This window comes from Octopus sinensis, linkage group LG10 (genome assembly GCF_006345805.1).
Source record: "Octopus sinensis linkage group LG10, ASM634580v1, whole genome shotgun sequence".
Lineage (NCBI taxonomy): Eukaryota > Metazoa > Mollusca > Cephalopoda > Octopoda > Octopodidae > Octopus > Octopus sinensis.
The window spans coordinates 24918551-24937530 of record NC_043006.1 but is presented as its reverse complement, the minus strand read 5'-3'; the positions used below and the strand labels follow the sequence as shown (position 1 = coordinate 24937530).

At 37.0% G+C, this 18980-nt stretch overlaps 1 protein-coding gene across 14 annotated transcripts in view; it reads right to left on the bottom strand.

Moving 5' to 3' along the window:
- LOC115216158 (sickle tail protein-like) overlaps positions 1–18980 on the bottom strand; it is a 460762-nt gene that overhangs the window by 274162 nt on the left and 167620 nt on the right. The window contains exon 1 of one of the 14 annotated variants that reach the window (XM_036506383.1): positions 18564–18931. The exons of the other annotated variants lie outside the window; for them this stretch is intronic. Within the exon in view, the coding sequence (XP_036362276.1) occupies positions 18564–18581 (18 nt within the window). The 5' untranslated portion in view covers positions 18582–18931. Of the gene's footprint in view, positions 1–18563; positions 18932–18980 lie in introns of those variants that run through there. 14 annotated transcript variants of the gene reach the window in all.

Sequence of the window (18980 nt, the reverse complement as noted above, 5' to 3'; positions counted from 1 at the left end):
GCACAACATTCGTTATATACATTAGGCCAATGACTGACAAATATATGTGTGTGATGGTGTTTGTGTCTGTCAGTATACATACATTTTTGTGACTGACACATGCACACACACATCTAAAGACACAGACAGACACGCACAGGGACAGAGATAAGCTTGAGGTGTGCGTTAATGTATGTCTGTGTGTGTGTCTTAGTATATGTATGTGACTTTATCCCCCTCCCCACCCATCCATCCACCCAACAGTGAAATGTGCTGATATTGAAAGCTACAACGACCAGGTTTCATTAGAAAGGGAAAATAGTTTCACACTTTCAATTTGAATCAAAATTACAATGTTTGATTATGAGACTGACGATGTGTAAATAATGAAAGTAATGTTTCTCCGAATTAGTTACATCTGTATTATAATAAAGAAAGTTGCTTAGGTGATCTTTCACTTTGACTTGCAGAGCTGTCATCTGCATTCATTAATTTCTGTAAAAAATTTTTATTCATTTACTTTTGTCTTAAAGTGAAAGAGACCTCCACACACATAGTATGGATTAGGTCTTGATCTTCATTTTTCTTTTTCTTTATCTGTTACAGGTCAACACGCATACATGTGAGAGTAATCCTTTTGAATGTGAAGACGCAGGCTGGAAAGCGAATATTTTCCAATCGAAATCGGATGTAGAGGGTTCGTTGGACACAGTGTGAGACGACTGTTGTTATCTCTAGGCCTAACTCATCGTAAAGTCAATACCACCATGACCGATATCCAATCTACAGTGGAGAAGGCTAGCCACTGAATTTGGTTAAAAAGAGACGATGAGCGATGGCTAGAAGGATATTGAGCTAATTTAATAACCAGCTGATCTAGCAAGCGGGGCCTCATATCAGTGAGGGGGACCGATGCGCATTAATGCCGTCAAGAGGTAGGCTCCGAAACAGCACACATTCTTTCCTGATGACCCCATATACTTGCTGGCTTCCGGTATACGGAGCTTTTGACTGGTAACACTTGCATGTGCAAGTTGTTTGCAAGACATCATCATGTCACAGATAAGTAATTCTCTGACATTCCACTGCCACTGCCTGCAGAGTCAAAATCTGTTCTAATTTTGTCAATAACTGAGCGTTTATCTCTGCATCTTTGCTTGCAGTTAAACCTTGGACAAAAAGTTGATATTTGAACATGTCTGGTGTTTAATTCTTTTAGTTTAAATTTTTCACATTCTCGATTGACAACTCCAGTAGAGGTGATGAAATCTTAATCATCTTTTTTTAACTAAATTCAAACACTCCCAGGGAACTTCTCTCATTGAAAATTTTTGATAACAATTTAATTGTTTCATCGAAACAAATTTCACATTTTTTTTCGGCAGAATGTAGTTGGAGTATTTTTCATGTTCGGCAAGTGATAATGTTCTTAAAAGTAATCATACTTTTTCACCGTCTGTCCAATTTTTGCGTTCCTCTTTGAAGATTTCTTCATATCCTCAGAAATATGCAGAAAATGTAAAACCTTCTTCTGGGTTATAGCTAAATTCTGCAATTGCATTTGCTACACTGTCTGGCGAGAACGAACCTGAAGTATTTTTGGACTTCAACATAAATTCCAGCAACTGTTGGTATTGTTGTTGTTGTTGTTGTAATTGCTAATGTAACAGTTGTTTCTGTTGCTGTTGCAACTGCACCATGGAGGCTAATAGGTCTTCTATGTTAACTAATTTTTTTTTGATTTTGTATCCAAAGAAAATGTTGATATCAGATGCAGGCTTCGAATAAACTTGTCACCACTTTTATATCCTTCTATACATTGGATATACAGATTTCATGAAGCGGAGATAGACACAACTGTCTTTACATGATGTACTTCAAAATACTCCACTAAACATGATACTCCAATAATTACAAACTCACAACAACTTCTTAAGATTTCCACAAACTCTCAACGACTCCTACAACTTTCTTTCATTTCAACCAATGTGCTACTTTTATAAGAGTTCAGCTAGTCTGTTCTTCCAATTCCGCAGGGGCGTCAATGACTTTCACTACAACAACTAGTACCAAAAGGATGAAAAGCAGAGTGGTATTTGAATTTAGAACGTAATGAGTTGGAAGAAATGTCATTAAGCATTTTGTCTAATGCACTAACCAACCTGTTAAGTCACTGTCTTGGTGACAATAATAATAATAATAATAATAATAATGATAATAATGGAAACCCCAAAATGGCAGAAATTCAAAAGATAGTGCTCATAGGAACTGCTCATATCCTACGCAAAATACTTTCTGTGTAATCCTAAGTTTTAAAACAAACATAATTTTCATATGGTTCTTTAGGCATTCACTAGTACAACACTAAGTACAAAACCAAATATATGGCACCTTAAGCATAACACCAACATGAACTTCCAACTTGTTGTCTCTTGAGGTCTCTGAGTGAGACTTGGAGCCAGCTTGTACAAATGTAAAGCAAAAGTCAAACATAGAATAATAATAATAATAATAATAATAATAATAATAATAATAATAATAATAATAATAATAATAATAATAATAATAATAATAATAATAATCATTTCTATTATAGGCACAAGGCCTGAAATTTGTGGTAGTAATTTTAGGGAAGGGATTAAGTTGATTACACTGACCCCAGTGCATAACTGGTACTTAATTTATCACTCCTAAAAGTTGACTTCAGCAGAATTTGAACTTAGAATGTAGCGGTAGATGAAATACAACTAGGCATTTCACTCAGCATGCTAATGATTCTGCCAGCTCGCCACCTTAATAATAATTTGGCTCAAGTGGTTTAAGTCCATACACAAGAGAACTGCATTGCAAAAGAGGTATTTCCAAGGAGACTCTTGTTCACCTCTATTATTTGTTATAGCCTTGATCCCACTTTCTGTAGTCCTACGTAAAATCAACGTGCACTATGAGCTGAAAAAGAACAGACCTTGTCTCAACCACCTTCTCTTCATGGATGATTTAAAACTGTTCACAAAAACAGAGCCTGAAGTGGAGAGGCTGGTTGAGACTGTGCAAATGTGCAGCAAGGATATAGGGATCAAAGGGTACAGTTGCAACAGCAACAGAAACAACAGTTACAGCAGCAATTACAACAACAACAATACCAACAGTTGCTGGAAAAGAGTTAATTGTAGGGGCATAGAATTGCCAAACAGAGAGAGAATGGAAGATCTGAATGATGATGGGTACAAATACCTTGGGATCCTGAAGCTGGACAATATCTTGTACAGAGAAATGAAAGACAAGGTCATGACTGCATATTTCAAGCAGCTCAAACTTCCCTTGAAATCAAAGCTCAACTCAAAGAACCTTGTGACTGCCATCAACATATGGGTGGTTGCTGTAGTCCATTATAGTGTACTCATCTTGAGATGGACACAAGTGGAGATTGACCAACTTGATCGCACTACCCAAAAGACAATGACAATGCATGGTACCCTCCACCCTAAGACAAATGTACACAGGGTCTACATAAAGAGAGGTAAGGGTGGACGTGGGCTGATTAGCGTAAAGGAGTGCATCAACAGTGAAAGAAAAAAACATGGAAAAATATTTAGTAAACAGCAAACAAGACCTGCGACAGTATGCTGCCAGTGCAGAAGGAATTAACAAAAATGGACTTGAGAGTGCTCATGAATTCCGAACAAGAACAGCCAACAAGAGAGAAGAACCCTATTCTGTATGGAATTACAAAGTCAGTTCCACTGTAAAACTAACAAATTAAAAGACCAGGAAGCATCATGGAGGTGGCTCATCAAGGGTGACCTAAAAAAGGTAATGGACGAAAAGGGGAAGGCAAAAATCCTCTGGGACTTTGATTTCCAGACAGACAAAGTGTTTGAGCACTGAAGGCCAGATATAGTAACCTTTAGGAGGGTCAAACAAGAGTGCCTAATAATCGATGTAGCAGAGAAAAAGTTGATAAATATGGAGATCTGAGAATTGAGATCACTAACATGTGGCAGCTATGAGAGTCGAACATAAGGGTTATCCCTATTGTCATTGGAGCTTGGGTTCAATACCACCCAATCTGAAAAAACATCTGTAAACCTTAGAAATACCCTACAATCTAGATGTATTTCAAAATTCAGCATTACTTGGAACTGCACACGTTGTGTAGAGTACTGTCTATCTGAGGTCCTCGTTGGGACTTGACAAACAGTACAATATCTTCAATCAACAACCTCATGATATTGTATACTGTGCGATGTCTATAATGATAATAATAACAACAACAACAATAATAATGCAATCCATGAAGACCTGAAACAAAGACTGTAGACTAGAAGAATTAAGAGATAAGATTAAAGAATTCAACAATATACAAGAGTCAACTAAAAATGTTCACAGGCTAGCCAAGATACTCTTATGGAATATGACCAAATAAGGTTTATTTTTCAACACTGTCCTTTTTGTGGTCCACATACTTCTTCCATCACTCTTGCAGTACTTGTATCCCATTGGTGAACAAGCTTCCTAGATGTTACTCATAAGAGAAATACTGAATGGTTGAGGGAATTAAGATTGGAGAAAAATAAAGTGAAACAACAATATAATGATAACTGAAATGTTGACCAAACAGACAACAAAGGTTTCAAACTGGAAATGTCCTGGCCCAGATGGAGTACGAGGGTACTGACTGAAAAATTTCCCAGCATTACATGAAAGAATAGCTATGCAAATGGATGAAATGATCAACAGTGACATGAAAATCCTGATGTGGATGACCACAGGGAAAACAGTTCTTTGCCAAAAGGACCCCAGTAAAGGTAATCATCATCATCATCGTTTAACATCCGTTTTCCATGCTAGCATGGGTTGGACGGTTCAACTGGGGTCTGGGAAGCCAGGAGACTGCACCAGGCCCAGTCTGATCTGGCAGTGTTTCTACAGCTGGATGCCCTTCCTAACGCCAACCACTCCGTGAGTGTTAGTGGGTGCTTTTTATGTGCCACCTGCACAGGTGCCAGACGAGGCTGGCAAATGGCCACGATCGGATGGTGCTTTTTACGTGCCACCGGCATGGGGGCCAGATGAGGCTGGCAATGGCCACAATTGGATGGTGCTGTTTACGTGCCACCGGCACAGAGGCCAGTCGGGGTGGCGCTGGCAACAGCCACGTTCAGATGGTTCTCTTACGTGCTACCGGCACTGGTATCACAGCTACAATTTCCATTGTTGTTGTTGTTGTTGTTTGGCCAATCTCCTGCCTACCCTTGATGTGGAAGTTGATGACAAGAATAATATCTAATTGTGTGTATGACTTCCTTGAAATGAATGACAAGCTGCCAGTGGAACAGCAGGGACGCAGGAGGAAAAGTCAAGGGACAAAAGATTAACTTCTGATAGATAAAATGGACAGTTGTAAGAAAAGATATACTAATCTGAGTATGGTGTGGATCGATTTAAAAGGTTCTACTCTGGACGAAGTACCACAGCTGCATAGTATTTAACCGTTCATATACATTACTTATTTTATTTTAATAATGTTGGAAATACAAGCAGAAATCCACAGTAGGAGCACACAAATCATCCTATCTTTAAGGTAATTCAGGTGATAAAACCAGTTCACATATTTCTTTTGCTTTCTCGTTTTTATAATTGTAATTTTACTTATAACTACACCTTTTATGTTTTAGAATCCATAAAAAATTATTTTTGAATGGTTTTTAGGAGCTGGAATGGATTAATTATATTTTAGTTAATTTCAATGGGGAAAATTGATTTGTAAAACAAGTAAATCATAAGACAAGCTCTGTCATGGAATGAATTAAACTGTGAGGTATCACTGTAATAATAATAATAATAATAATAATAATATAATAATAATAATTATAATAATAATAATAATAATAATAATAATAATGATAATAATGGTTTCAAATTTTGCCACAAGGGCAGTAATTTTGGGGAAGGGGTTAAGTCAATTACATCTACCCCAGTGCACAACTGGTATTTATATTATCGACCCCAAAAGGACAAAAGGCAAAGTCAACCTTGGCAGAAACTGAAGTCAGAATGCAGCAGCAGATGAAATACTACTAAGCATTTCACCCAGTGTGCTAATGATTCTGCCAGCTCGCTGCCTTTTTAATAATAACAATCTTACTATAATGGGCATTATGTCCATCTGTCTGTCTCTTAATCTGTTCCCTCTTCGCAGTTATGATATTTTGGGGGATTACAAAGATGGTTGCCTAGAAGGTTTTTAGCATTAAAAAATCAGAATGGATGGTGATTTCATGGATATTGATTTTTCAATTGATAAACCATCTTCGCATTTTTATTAAAATTCAGTGACCACAAGTAACTCTGAATTTTCATCATATAATTTGTGGCCCCATTGTAGATACAAAGGGGATCGTGACAACAGTTAATAGCGAAAATGGAATGGAAAAAGTGTGTGTCAGTATGTTGTGTGTGTGATTACTTAGTGGTTATTGAAGCAGGATTTGAAACGGCTAATCAAAGCAGCTGCTGTTTACATCTCAGCTTTGTCAATCAAAATAATCAATGGTATCAGAACATCCAGACATTATTCACAGTGTGAGGTAAGTCTTAGTTTGATTTTTTGCAACTCATGCATTCACAGCAAACAAGGCATAGGGCCAGACTTTAGATCATGTAGATGTATTTTTACTCATTCTGATGTTTACACATGGCCAGTTATACATTGCTATGAGTAGAGCAATGGACTCCAGTAATTTGAAAATTAGTGTTGACCAAACAGAAAATATTATCTATAAAAATAAGGAAATTTGTGAACTTTGAATGTATAAGAGTATAAACAAACGTAAAATAGTGTAAACAACTAAAATAAAGGTATATCTAAATAGGTATGTACATGTATATGTGTATATATGCATATATATATATATATATATTTATATATATATATCATGGTTGCCATGATAGATCGGTAGCCACTACACACATTTTTTTTTCTATCCTTGTTTTTTTCTGTGTCCCTTTCTGTAGAAGAGCGTAGGCTTGAAACGTAAAAGACTTTTTCTATTCCTGAGCGTTATTATTATTATTATAAAATTCTACTGAAAATATATGTATTTTACTACATTTGTTATTTTTTGCCCTTAGTGTATAAATTATCTCAAAGGTGATTTGATATTTTAACCTATTAGATGTTTTGCAACATATCAGTAGCGTTGTCAGGCTGGAATGTCTGCTGAGTGGTAGTCACTTATTACCACCTATTGTTTGATCAGTTACCTTTGTGTCTGATTAGAAATGACTAGAACCTCTGTCAAAATCTTATATTTTCCCTATTGTCTGTCTTCAACAAAGTTTGTGGATTTTACAACAGTTTTGTGAGTTTAGATGAATTTCTTTAATGAATTCTTTCCCAGTCTATCAGTTGTGAATAAGACCTTGGCAACCTTAAGTTCAGTGTAGCATAATAGCAAGGAAGAGGAGCCAAGATGATAAGTTACTCAACCACTATTTTCAATATACTTAAACATTGCAGCATTTCACAGTTCTGTTTGCAAAGAACTAATAAACTGGTATACTACCCCTTTATATCATCAATACACACACACCACACATACACATGATCACATGAAGGTCCTACCTAAGTTCACTCAGAAGATGTCACTCAACCATTGGTTATGAGTGCATCCAGATTATTTTCTCAATAAGGAAACTATTGATTGATTAAAATTATCATACTTGTCACATTAAGAATGTCAGCATTTACTTTATTAACTACTTATATAATATATATATATATATATATATATATATATAACACAATGAATAAAGAAACATCATCAATGATTTATTTAGCTTACATGTGTTTCGAATAGTTTAGCATATTACAATGTGCATATTTAATCAATCCTTCATTTGATTGATTAACTAGCCAGAACTACTGATTTCCAGACTATTCACCTCAAAGTTAACATGTTTCTGCTAAGTTTTGTATACACAGAGATAATTTGGAAGGGGATTGACAAGTTGTACATATATATATATATATATATATGAAGTTAATCCAAAATGAAAACACAAAGAGAAAACACAACGCGAGGACGTGGAACAAGTATAGTATTATTGGACACTCAGGAAAGAAGGAAAGAAGGAGGGTTTAATGTTTCAAGCGGAGCTCTTCGTCAGAAACTTAGTAAAAGGAAAGATCCAAAGAAGGGAAGATGGAGGAAAAAAATCGCCAATGGTACACACACGGTCACATTTTGAATGTATATATATATACATATATATTCTTTACCTACCACTCCCTGAATACATACCAAATATCCTGCTTCATTAATGAATCTGTGAACTACTATAAATGCATGCAGCATACCAACACCATCTTGCACCACACCGTAGGGAAATCTACATATTATAACACTGTATAGGACTATGTAACTTGGTGAGGTTTCGTCTGCACTGTGGGGTACATTCAATTCCATTATATCACTCCCCAGCCACTGGGGAGCAGTGCAGATGTAAGCCAAAACAATCATCATGCTAAATAAAGCTTACAGTATGCTCTGTTTTCCCTATCAATTATTTAAAATATATTAAACGTCCACCAAGGAATTCTTTACATAGATCCTGTGATGAGAGCTTGACTGAAGAGGAAGGTGTCTTTCTTCAAGCCTCTCAGCCTTGTCCACCTCACAACCTCTTTTGCCATAGCTGCTAGAGACAGGAGCACCGTCTGTCCAATCGTGTTAAAGGTGGGTGGCATGGCAACCCCCACAGTGCACATAGTACTATGGATGATGCCTGGTAGCCATATGTGGTGAACACACTCTCAAGGCACACTACTAGGGACATACCCAAAACAAGGTTTGGATACATTTAAAGTTTCCTATCTAAACTTTGATTTTAAACATAACCTATATACAGACATACCTCAGCTTAAGTTGTTTCGATTTAAGTCGCTCTTGATTATATGTCAGTTTTCAAAAATAATATATGGAAAAATAAAAATCAAGTTAAGTCATTTTACTCAACTTTCTGTCTGTCTGCCATAAATGTTGGAATTGTAAAATCACTAGAAAACCATTAAAAGTACATAAAATCATGTTTCTGTACAATAAATAGGAAAAAAAAGCAAATAAAATCATATTAAAATATGTACAGTAAATATTAAGATACACACCATAAAGTAGTGTAGCTTAGTGAGCGAAATCATGAAATCAGTTGTGTTGTCTTATTTATCAGTGTTTAGGAGCTCATATTGGGCTGTAGTTCCAATATCTACCGTTAGGCATCATTGTCACTCATGATTCCTGTGATTGTTTTGAATTCAGATTTGTTTACATCTTTTATCAACTACTTTCTCATTCTCATTCCTTTGTGACTTTATTTTTTGCCCCCAAGGCTCCCAAGAAAATTCATAGAGAAAGTGCTAAGCACCATGCTATAATACTCTGGAAGATAAACTGGCTACGATAAAACGCTATGAAAAAGGTGAAAAAGTGGTAGCAATTGCACGATCTTTTGGGATAAGTCGAACAATTGTAGTGATGATTGTACATAATAAGGGCAAGATTTTAGCACCTATCAAATCTGAAGCCCCAGGGATGAAGAACACTATCATCAATAAGAAAAAAAGCAAAGTCTTTGAAGGAATTGAAAGTCTTCTTTTTCTTTGGATTGTTAGGTTGAATCATCAGCCTGCTACTATTAGTCAAGAAATCATTCAAGAGAAAGCATTGTCTTTGTTTGAGGACCTGAAGAAAAAATATCCAGATGAGAAAGATGTAGAGTTCAAAGCAAGTCAAGGATGGTTCATGAGATTTAAGGAGCGAAGAAGTTATCACTCCATTAAGAAGCAACGTGAAAGTGCATCAGCTGATGAACAAGCAGCAGTGGAATTTCCTAATGCATTAAAGAAAATCATTGAAGAAAACGGGTTTCTTTCTGAACAGATTTTTTAATGTAGATGAAACTGGATTGTATAGGAAAAAATTGCCAGACCGTTCATTCATTTCCAAGGAGGTGAAAACTATTCCAGGCTACAAGGTCTCAAAAGAATGTATGACCATTATGTTAGGAGGTAATTGTGAAGGAGATTTTAAGTTAAAGCCATTGCTTGTGTATCATGCACACAAGTCCCGTGCCATGAAGAACATACCCAAGGCATCTCTCCCTGTTATATGGATGGCTAATTTAAAAGCATGGGTTACTGTTATTATATTTAAAGATTGGTTTTTCAATCATCTTATCCCAGCAGCAGAGAAGTATTGTAAGAAGGGGATTCCTTTTAAAGTTTTACTTACCTTAGATAAAATCCTGGCCACCTGCAAAGCATCACAGATTTTGACCCCAATAAAGACCCCCTTCGGTCAGGCACTGACCATGGGTTTGCACCTAGAGAGATACCCTCTGAGGCACAAGTCTGGGCAAGGTTGTTTTATGGAAGACCAGCAGTCGCCCATGCATACCGGCCTCCCCTCTCCACGTCACCGATGTTGTCCAAGGGAAAGGCAAGGGCCGATACAGCTTGGCACCTGTGACGTCGCAACTCATTTCTACAGCTGAGTGAACTGGAGCAACGTGAAATAAAGTGCCTTGCTCAAGAACACAACACGCAGCCCCGTCCGGGATTCGAGCTCACAACCTCACGATCGTAAGCTCGACTACCATCATATACCTCCCTCCAAACACCACGTCTCTTCTGCAGCCAATGGATCAAGCAATAATTGCTATCTTCAAGCATTACTATGTGAAGTGTATGCTGTGGAAAGCAATAGCTGCAACTGATTCTGATGAGTCCATCACACTGAGTGACTTTTGGAAGAGATACAATATCTACAAGGCTGTACAGAATATAGGAGTGGCATGAAATGATGTACAGAGCATGGCTAAGAATGGTGTATGGAAGAAGCTATGCCCACAATTTGTAAATGATTTTAAGGGGTTTGATAATGTTGCCATCAACAAAACGTTGCTGACTACAAGCAAAGAACTGGAAATGGATTTGGAGGAGGAGGAGGAGGATTTATTTGAAAAAGACAAGCAGCCCCTGACAAACGAGGATTTGATAGAGCTTTACGAGCAGCAAAATAAAGAAGAGGAGGAAGTCAAACCTGAGTCATGTCACTTAACCATTAAGAAAATGCAGCTAGCATATATCACAAAAGGCCTTTCTATGTTTGAGGATATGAATCCAAATGCTCAGCACTTTTCCAAGATTATGGGGGCTTGTCACGAAGCTTTTGCTCCTTGTAATGTAATCCTTGAAAAGAAGAAGAAAACAGTTCAAGGAACTCTCAACTGGTTTTTTAAGCACATCAAACAACAAGAACAGCCAGAATCAGCTGTTGATGTTCACGATTCACAACCATCTACATCTGCGATTTAAACCATTATGTATGTACAAATTGGTAACTTTAAAACAATTTAGTTTTTTTTACTATTGCAAAATAATAATTATTGTCTCTCTGAGACATTTAGAAATTCAATATTTTTAATTTCGGTGATCAGTAAATAAATTTTACTGAAAATAGGATATATTTGCGAAGAGGTTGCAGTCATCTCAGCGAGCGACACTGACTACTCTGGACTGACAACGAGCAATAGACTCAGAAACATATGTCTTCAGGTGCTAGTCCCATCTGGCAGGGGTTGATTGCTTCCCCTTTGCAAATATAAGGACACAGAAAATGTGTCAAAGCCGACAGGAGACGTCGATGTTTCCTAGCGCTAAATGGCGGTGGTGTAGTTCCCTTACGGGATTGTCACATTGAGTTGACAGTATACGACCACTATATCACTCCACCACCACTCATGTCTCTCTGAGACATTTAGAAATTCAATATTTCTAATAATTATGAATTTGTTTCTTAAGCTTATAAAAGGTTTTTATTTTACCATGTCTTATTGCAAACTGCATTCATAAATAAGGTAAACACTAAGTACAGTAAACACCACTAAATTGTATTCATAAATTTAAATTACTTCTTTTTTTACTGTACTGTATTAAAAAATAAAAATTACTTGTTTGTAAGCTTAACATAGGTTTTTATTAACCATGTATTATTGAAAATACATTCATAAATAAAGTACAGAACTCAGAATGATTATTATCGGTTTAGCCTAGAGACAAGTAAATTCGGCCTAGCCTAGAGATAACTTAATTCAACTTAAGTTGCATCTCCTGGAACCAATTAACGATGTAGGGTGAGGTATGCCTGTACACGTACACACACACACACACACACATACACCACACACACATACACACACATATATATATATATATATTTATGATTACATTATTTATTCACCTTACTAATACTCACCCCCAGTCTACCTCATAGGACTTTATATATATATATATATATAATATATATATATATATATATATATATATATTATATATATATATATATATTTATAGATATATATATATATTTATAGATATATATATCATCATCATCATCATCATCATTATCTAACATCCTTTGTCCATGGGTTGGATGGTTTGAATGGGCTGGCACGCTGGAAAGCTGCACCTTGTCTAATTCGGCATGGTTTTCTATACCTGGATGCCCTTCCTAACAACAACCACTCTAAGAGTGTAATGGGCACAGGGGGTACTTTTATGTGCCAATTTGCGTGACACTGGTATCTGCCATGACTGCAATTTTGCTTGACTTAATGGGTCTTCTTCTCAAGCATGGCATAATGCCAAAGGTCTTGGTCATTGCTTTTATCAGGCCCAACACTCGGAAAGGACTCAGCCACTTTGCCTCTGTGAGTCTCAACACTTGAAAGAAACTTAGCTACTTTGCTTCCATGAGGCACAACACTCGAAAGGTGTTCTTTACATGCCACCAGCATGGTTGCACTTGGCTTGAGAGGTCCTTTCAAGCACAGCACATCACCAGAGGTCTTGGTCACTAGTCGATACCTCTGTGAGGCTCAAAGTTTGAAGATCATGCTTCACCACTTTGCTCCATGTCTTCCTGGATCTACCTCTACTACAGGTTCCATCCATAGTTAGAGACTGGCATTTCTTTACACAAGTGTCCTCATCCATATGCATCACATGACCATACCAGTGCAGTCGTCTTTCTTGCACACCACATCCGATGCCTCTTATGCCTAACTTTTTGCTCAAGATGCATACATTCTGTCGAACATGCACACTGACATTGCACATCCAGTGAAGCATGCTGGCTTCATTTCTTTCAAGCCTACACATGTCCTCAGCTGTCAAAGCCCATGTTTCACTGCCATGCAGCATAGCTGTTTACACATAGACATCATACAATCTGCCTTTCACTCTGAGAGAGAGCCCCTATGTTTCCAACAGGTGTAAGAGTTATTTGAACTTTGTCCATCCTAATCCTATTCTCACAGCTGTGCTCTCAGAGCATCCTCCTCCACTACCTACTTGGTCACCTAGATAACAGAAGCTACTACCTCTAGCTTGCCCTCCTGGCAGTTGGTGGAGTCTATCCTCTGCCCATTTTTGGCACTTATTGTACCTGTACATCTATCACATACAAAAGCTAGTTTCCTTGTTAATCTTTCTCTGATATTGCTGAACCTTTTATGTGTTCAAAGCTTACACTGGGTGCATCTCATGGAGTTTCTACATACACCTTTTCTCCAGATTGAGCAGGGTCGTCTACCTGAAGGGATTTGTGATTTGTGTGCTTTCCTACTTACTAAGACTTTGATTTTTGCTAGATTAACTCTAAGGCCCTTTGATTCTAGACCTTACTTCCATACCTGGAACTTCTCTAGTTGAGGTAATGATTCAGCTATAAGAGCAAGGTCATCAGCATAGAGGAGCTCCCAGGGGTAGCCTGTCTTGAATTCCTCTCTTATTGCCTGGAGGACTATGATGAACAAGGTGGGTGCTGAGCACAATCCTTGGTGAACCCCAACTTGTACTCTGAATTCTTTGCTGTACTCATTGCCAACCCTCACCTTATTGGTAGTATTCCTGTACTTAGCTTGTACAGTTCTCACCAACCCCTCATCTATCCCTAGTTTCTGCATTGACCACCAGATAATGGATCAGGGGACACTGTCAAAGGCTTTTTCCAAGTCAACAAAAGCCAAGTACAGAGGTTTATCTTTGCCTAAGTATTTCTCCTGCAGCTGCCTCACCAGAAATATAGCATCAGTGGTGCATCTTATCTCACCCTCTCCCTATGACTCTCTCCATTATTTTCATCACCTGATCCAGCAATTATTTCTATCTAAGGCACCACCTTTACTTTTGTAGCAATTGACTATGAATCTGCTACACCAGTCATTGGATATGACTCCTTCGTGAGCCACCTGATTTACAATATAGGTAACTACACCATAACCCACACCACCAGATATTTAAGCATCTTAGTAGAGATTCCTGATGGGCCGGGGTTTTTTCCTATCTTCATATCCTTAATTGCTTTATCTACCATGTAACTGTCAATTTGGGTAGCTGGTCCCTCAATTGGGTCAACATTTGGCAGGCTCTCCTCCTCTCACTCATTCTCTACATTCATCAGTCTTTCATAATGGCACTTCCATGCCTCTTTCTTTGCAGAATCATTACATGCAAGTGCACCATCATCCATACAGAAACATTTCTTTCCTATGATATCACAATTTTCTCTCACACACTGTCTTGCAATCTGAAACACTTTGGTCCTCATGTCTGCTTCTCCCTTGGCTAGATATACTTGTCTCCTAGCATTCCTTCTGGCAATCTGATACAATACCCTGTTATCCCTATTAATCCAGGCCTGTTTCTTAGCTCTAATGGCCCTGTCTCTTGCATCATTCCACCACCATGCTACCCTAGGTCTGGACGGGACTTTGCACCAGCCATAGATTTGGTCTGTAGCACTCAGCAAGCTGTCCTGGAATTCCCAGTTGCTCTCTATGTCACTCGTCTGTAGCTCCTCCCTTTCATCGATTTTCTCAATTAAGATGTCCCTAAATCTCTGACTATATGAAGGGTCCTTAAACTTCCAAATCCTTCTTTTCCAGATTGGTTTACTTTTTTGTGTCCTTCAGGCCAAGAATCTAAAGTCACTAATTACTAGTCTATGCTGGTGAGGTACATTCTTCACCAGGAGGGTCTTTGTATTTAGAAGCAACCATGCATCATGCTGTTTGGTGAGAATGTAATTGATCTGGCTAGCACAGATACCTGCTTGGTAGGTTATCAGGTGACTGGTTGGTTTCTTGAAGTTCATGTTGCAGATCAAAAGGTTACTTGCATCCCTCAATTCTAGTAACCTTGTTCCCTCTTTGTTTCAGGAGCCTAATCCATTGCCCCCATGCACACCATGGAAGATACTAGACTGCCGTTCGACATGCCCATTGAAATCCCCAACCATGAAGAAGAGATCATTGTCACTTGTCTTTGAGGTAGCCTGCAGAAGAATGTCATAAAAGTAGTCCTTCTGCAAATTTGGTAGGCCCACTTGAGGGGCTTAGGCAGAGATAATTGTCACTGTACTGTTCTGTAAGACTATCCTAAGCTTAAGCACTCTATCACCCATTCTGGCTACCACTATGACCTTATCCACCCATTTCTCTGCAAGAAGTATGTCCATGTCACCTACCCTATCACTGTTACCTTTCCAGAAGATTTTATACCTATGTGTCTTACCTGTTAGGAACCTTGCTGAAGCTCTTCTCCACCTTAGCGCTTGGATGCAACATACATCAACATGTCTCTGTTCAAGCATCTCAACAATCTCACTAGACCTACCATTCGATATGCCTACATAGACATACACCCCCCCCCATATGTGTGTGTGTGTTTCTGTGCATATATATGAGTGATATATATATATATATATATATATATATATATATTATATATATATATATATATATATATATATATATATGTATATATATATGCATGTGTGCATGTATATATATATATATATATGTATGTATGTATGTATGTATATATAGTGGGGTATATATATGGATATATTTATACCTATGTATCACTAATTATTTTTCCATCTATACATTTTATTTATTAACTTAGCCATATCTGTTATAACTTACATAGTTTATAATTCTCCTAACCACTCTTTAATTAAACTCTAAATTAATAAGTTCTGCTTTAATTTCTAGAGCAATACTACCCCTATTAGGTGCCTCCAGTTGAGCTGATCAATGGAACCCCCTACTCATGAAATTTACGTGCAAGTGGCTAAGCACTCCACAAACACATGTATCCTTAATGTTCTCAGAGGAAATTCAGCATGACACAGAGTCTGACAAGGTTGGCCCTTTGAAATACAGATACTATTCGTTTTTGCCAGCTGAGTAGACTGGAGCAATGTGAAATAAAGCGTCTTGCTCATGGACACAATGCACCACCAGTTTTTGAACTCATGACCTTACTACTGTGAGTTGAATATCCTAACCACTGAGTCATGTGCCTTCACAAACTAAACTGGCATTCCATCTGTTACATCCCACTTGATCCAATCAATGGAACATGCAAGTGGTTGAGCACTCCACTAATGTGTGTACCCTTATTGTAGTTCTCAGGAAGATTCAGCATGACACAGAAAGGCTGGTCCTTTGAAATACAGGTATAACTCATTTTTGACAGCTGAGTGGACTGGAGTAATGTGAAATAAAGTGTCTTGCTTAAGGGCACAACACATTGCTGTGAATTGAACTCAGGAACTTACAATCATAAGCCGACACCCTAACCACTAAGCCATACACCTCCACCTCCTACACACTCTAGGGTGACAAAGTAGGTCTGGTAGCTGGGAGGTGATTTATGCTACCCTACTTCTGACCACACTACTCCCCCACAACAAACATCAGAAATATCTTCACAATTTGATATCTGGGTAATTGTTGAGTAATCTTTTTAATAGTTTTTTTACACTTCCAGTTGTTGCTGGTGAATATTGTCCGGTGGTCAAATAAAGTTTAACCCATCAGACAAATTTCTGAATTTTGGTAACAGTGGAACTGCTTGTACTGATCAACCATGAGCATAAGCTAAGGAGGACGTCCAAAACCGGGTGAGATGGTGTGAGAGCAGTTGCTGTAAGAGTGAGGTAGATCTGGCCACCCTTGTTAATGGGGACAAACTTGGGTTTAAAATATTGGACATCAACATCATCATCAATGTGCCACAGCTGCATTGTGCTAAACTGTTTAAAACAGATGTAAGCTAAATAAATTGGTTCATAATATATATATATATATATATATATATATATATAATGAAGCAAAACAAGGATTAAGTAAATGCAAGCAAATCTCTTTAAGCATATTGTGGAAATAGAACACAGCTAACTATACACACATACGCGCACGTGCACACACACAAACGCACACACCATATGTATGGTAAACATGATTACATATTCAAGTTTAAAGCCATGTTCAATGATGTCGATGAGTGCCATCTACAATAAGGCCAACTGAACGGGTAACTCAGATATGACACAAAGAGTTTGCCAAATAATTTCATGTTCTTGTATTACAAAATTGTAACAACTACTAAAACAATATGTACACTGATTATGAAGAATAGACAGCAACATTTGTGTCTGATTTTCATTGATTATGGTGCCAAATATGGCCAATCTAAATTAATTACAGTTCATTTATAAATTCAGAATCCAAGCTTTTAATATCTCAGACATAGTAGAAATATTTAGTTTAATGATTTTGATGAAATCATGTATAATGATATATCACAGTAAAATATTGAAAAATTATAAGCAAAATAGGATTAATCCGCAATAAACTGAGTTAATTGTGAAAAGGAGATAAAAAAAACATTCTATCTACTATATAAAATTTCAAAAGTAATTTGAGAAAGTCTTCTTTAACTGGATCATTAAAGATAAAAAATCATTTACTCATGTTAGGAGATCTTATTCACAGGAATATTTGAATACATGGCAAATAATTTCAGTATTTTTATGAAAAATATTTACGTATAAGATTATTAATCTCTTGCAATCAACATTTGTGAGCAATTCCCTTAAAAATGTCATCACAAACAGCCTGATGCTGAAAGCTATCAGATATGATAAAATAATGAAGAAAACTAAGACTTAGGGAATGCCCTATATCATAAATATTAATTTAATATTAATTTTGAAAGAAACAGAGGAATATCAAGTTATGCTTGGATAAAACAGTAATTAAAAGTAATATGCTGCTTTGAGTGTAATCTTAAAATAAATTATGTAAACTTAGCTGTCGCTAGCAACAGAGCAGCAAGAATGTTATTGCAGTACTTCAGCACCAAAAAATTGGTGGACTATCTCTGTAGAGAACAATCAACTCATGGCCTACTGATAAAAATATGTTCGTAGCTTTCATAAACAGTCTTTCTTGGAAAAAGTGAGAATTTGTTTTAAAACTGGGACAATAAAAGTATGTGTTGAGAGAGGATATCCTTTAAACTTTAATTATTACTGGTGAATATTTTACTCATATTGATGTTTTAACTATATTTCATGTTTAAAATAACACAGAACAAAAGCAAATAAAAAGTAAATGCACACAAAATTAAGGAAGGAAGCAAACGGAAGAAATTATAAGAATGTACTTACAAAATTAGATGTGAACATAAAAACTAAATGAACTATAGAAAATAAGTTCAGAAGTTACTATTAAAGAAATATTAGAAGGTAACTGTCCAACTGTAATGCCAAAACAATCTTTTTGAGTTCCTCAATCACACAAACCAGTAAAAACAAGTATGTACATGGGATTAACTATTAGTGTATCCAGTTAAATTGTAACTATCATATTGACTTGAATGAAGAAAATGGCTAAAGTGTAACAGAATTACTATAATAAAAACTAAAGAACAGACAGCAAGCACAAGTTGATAAGCATGTATCCAACCACTACACCAAGTAAGTTACAAATATACCTAGTTTTTACTTGCCACTCATATTAGCATTTACCTAGAGGACTCTTAAAATAACCCAAGTGTTATGGCTTGCTTACCTGAGGCAGATACG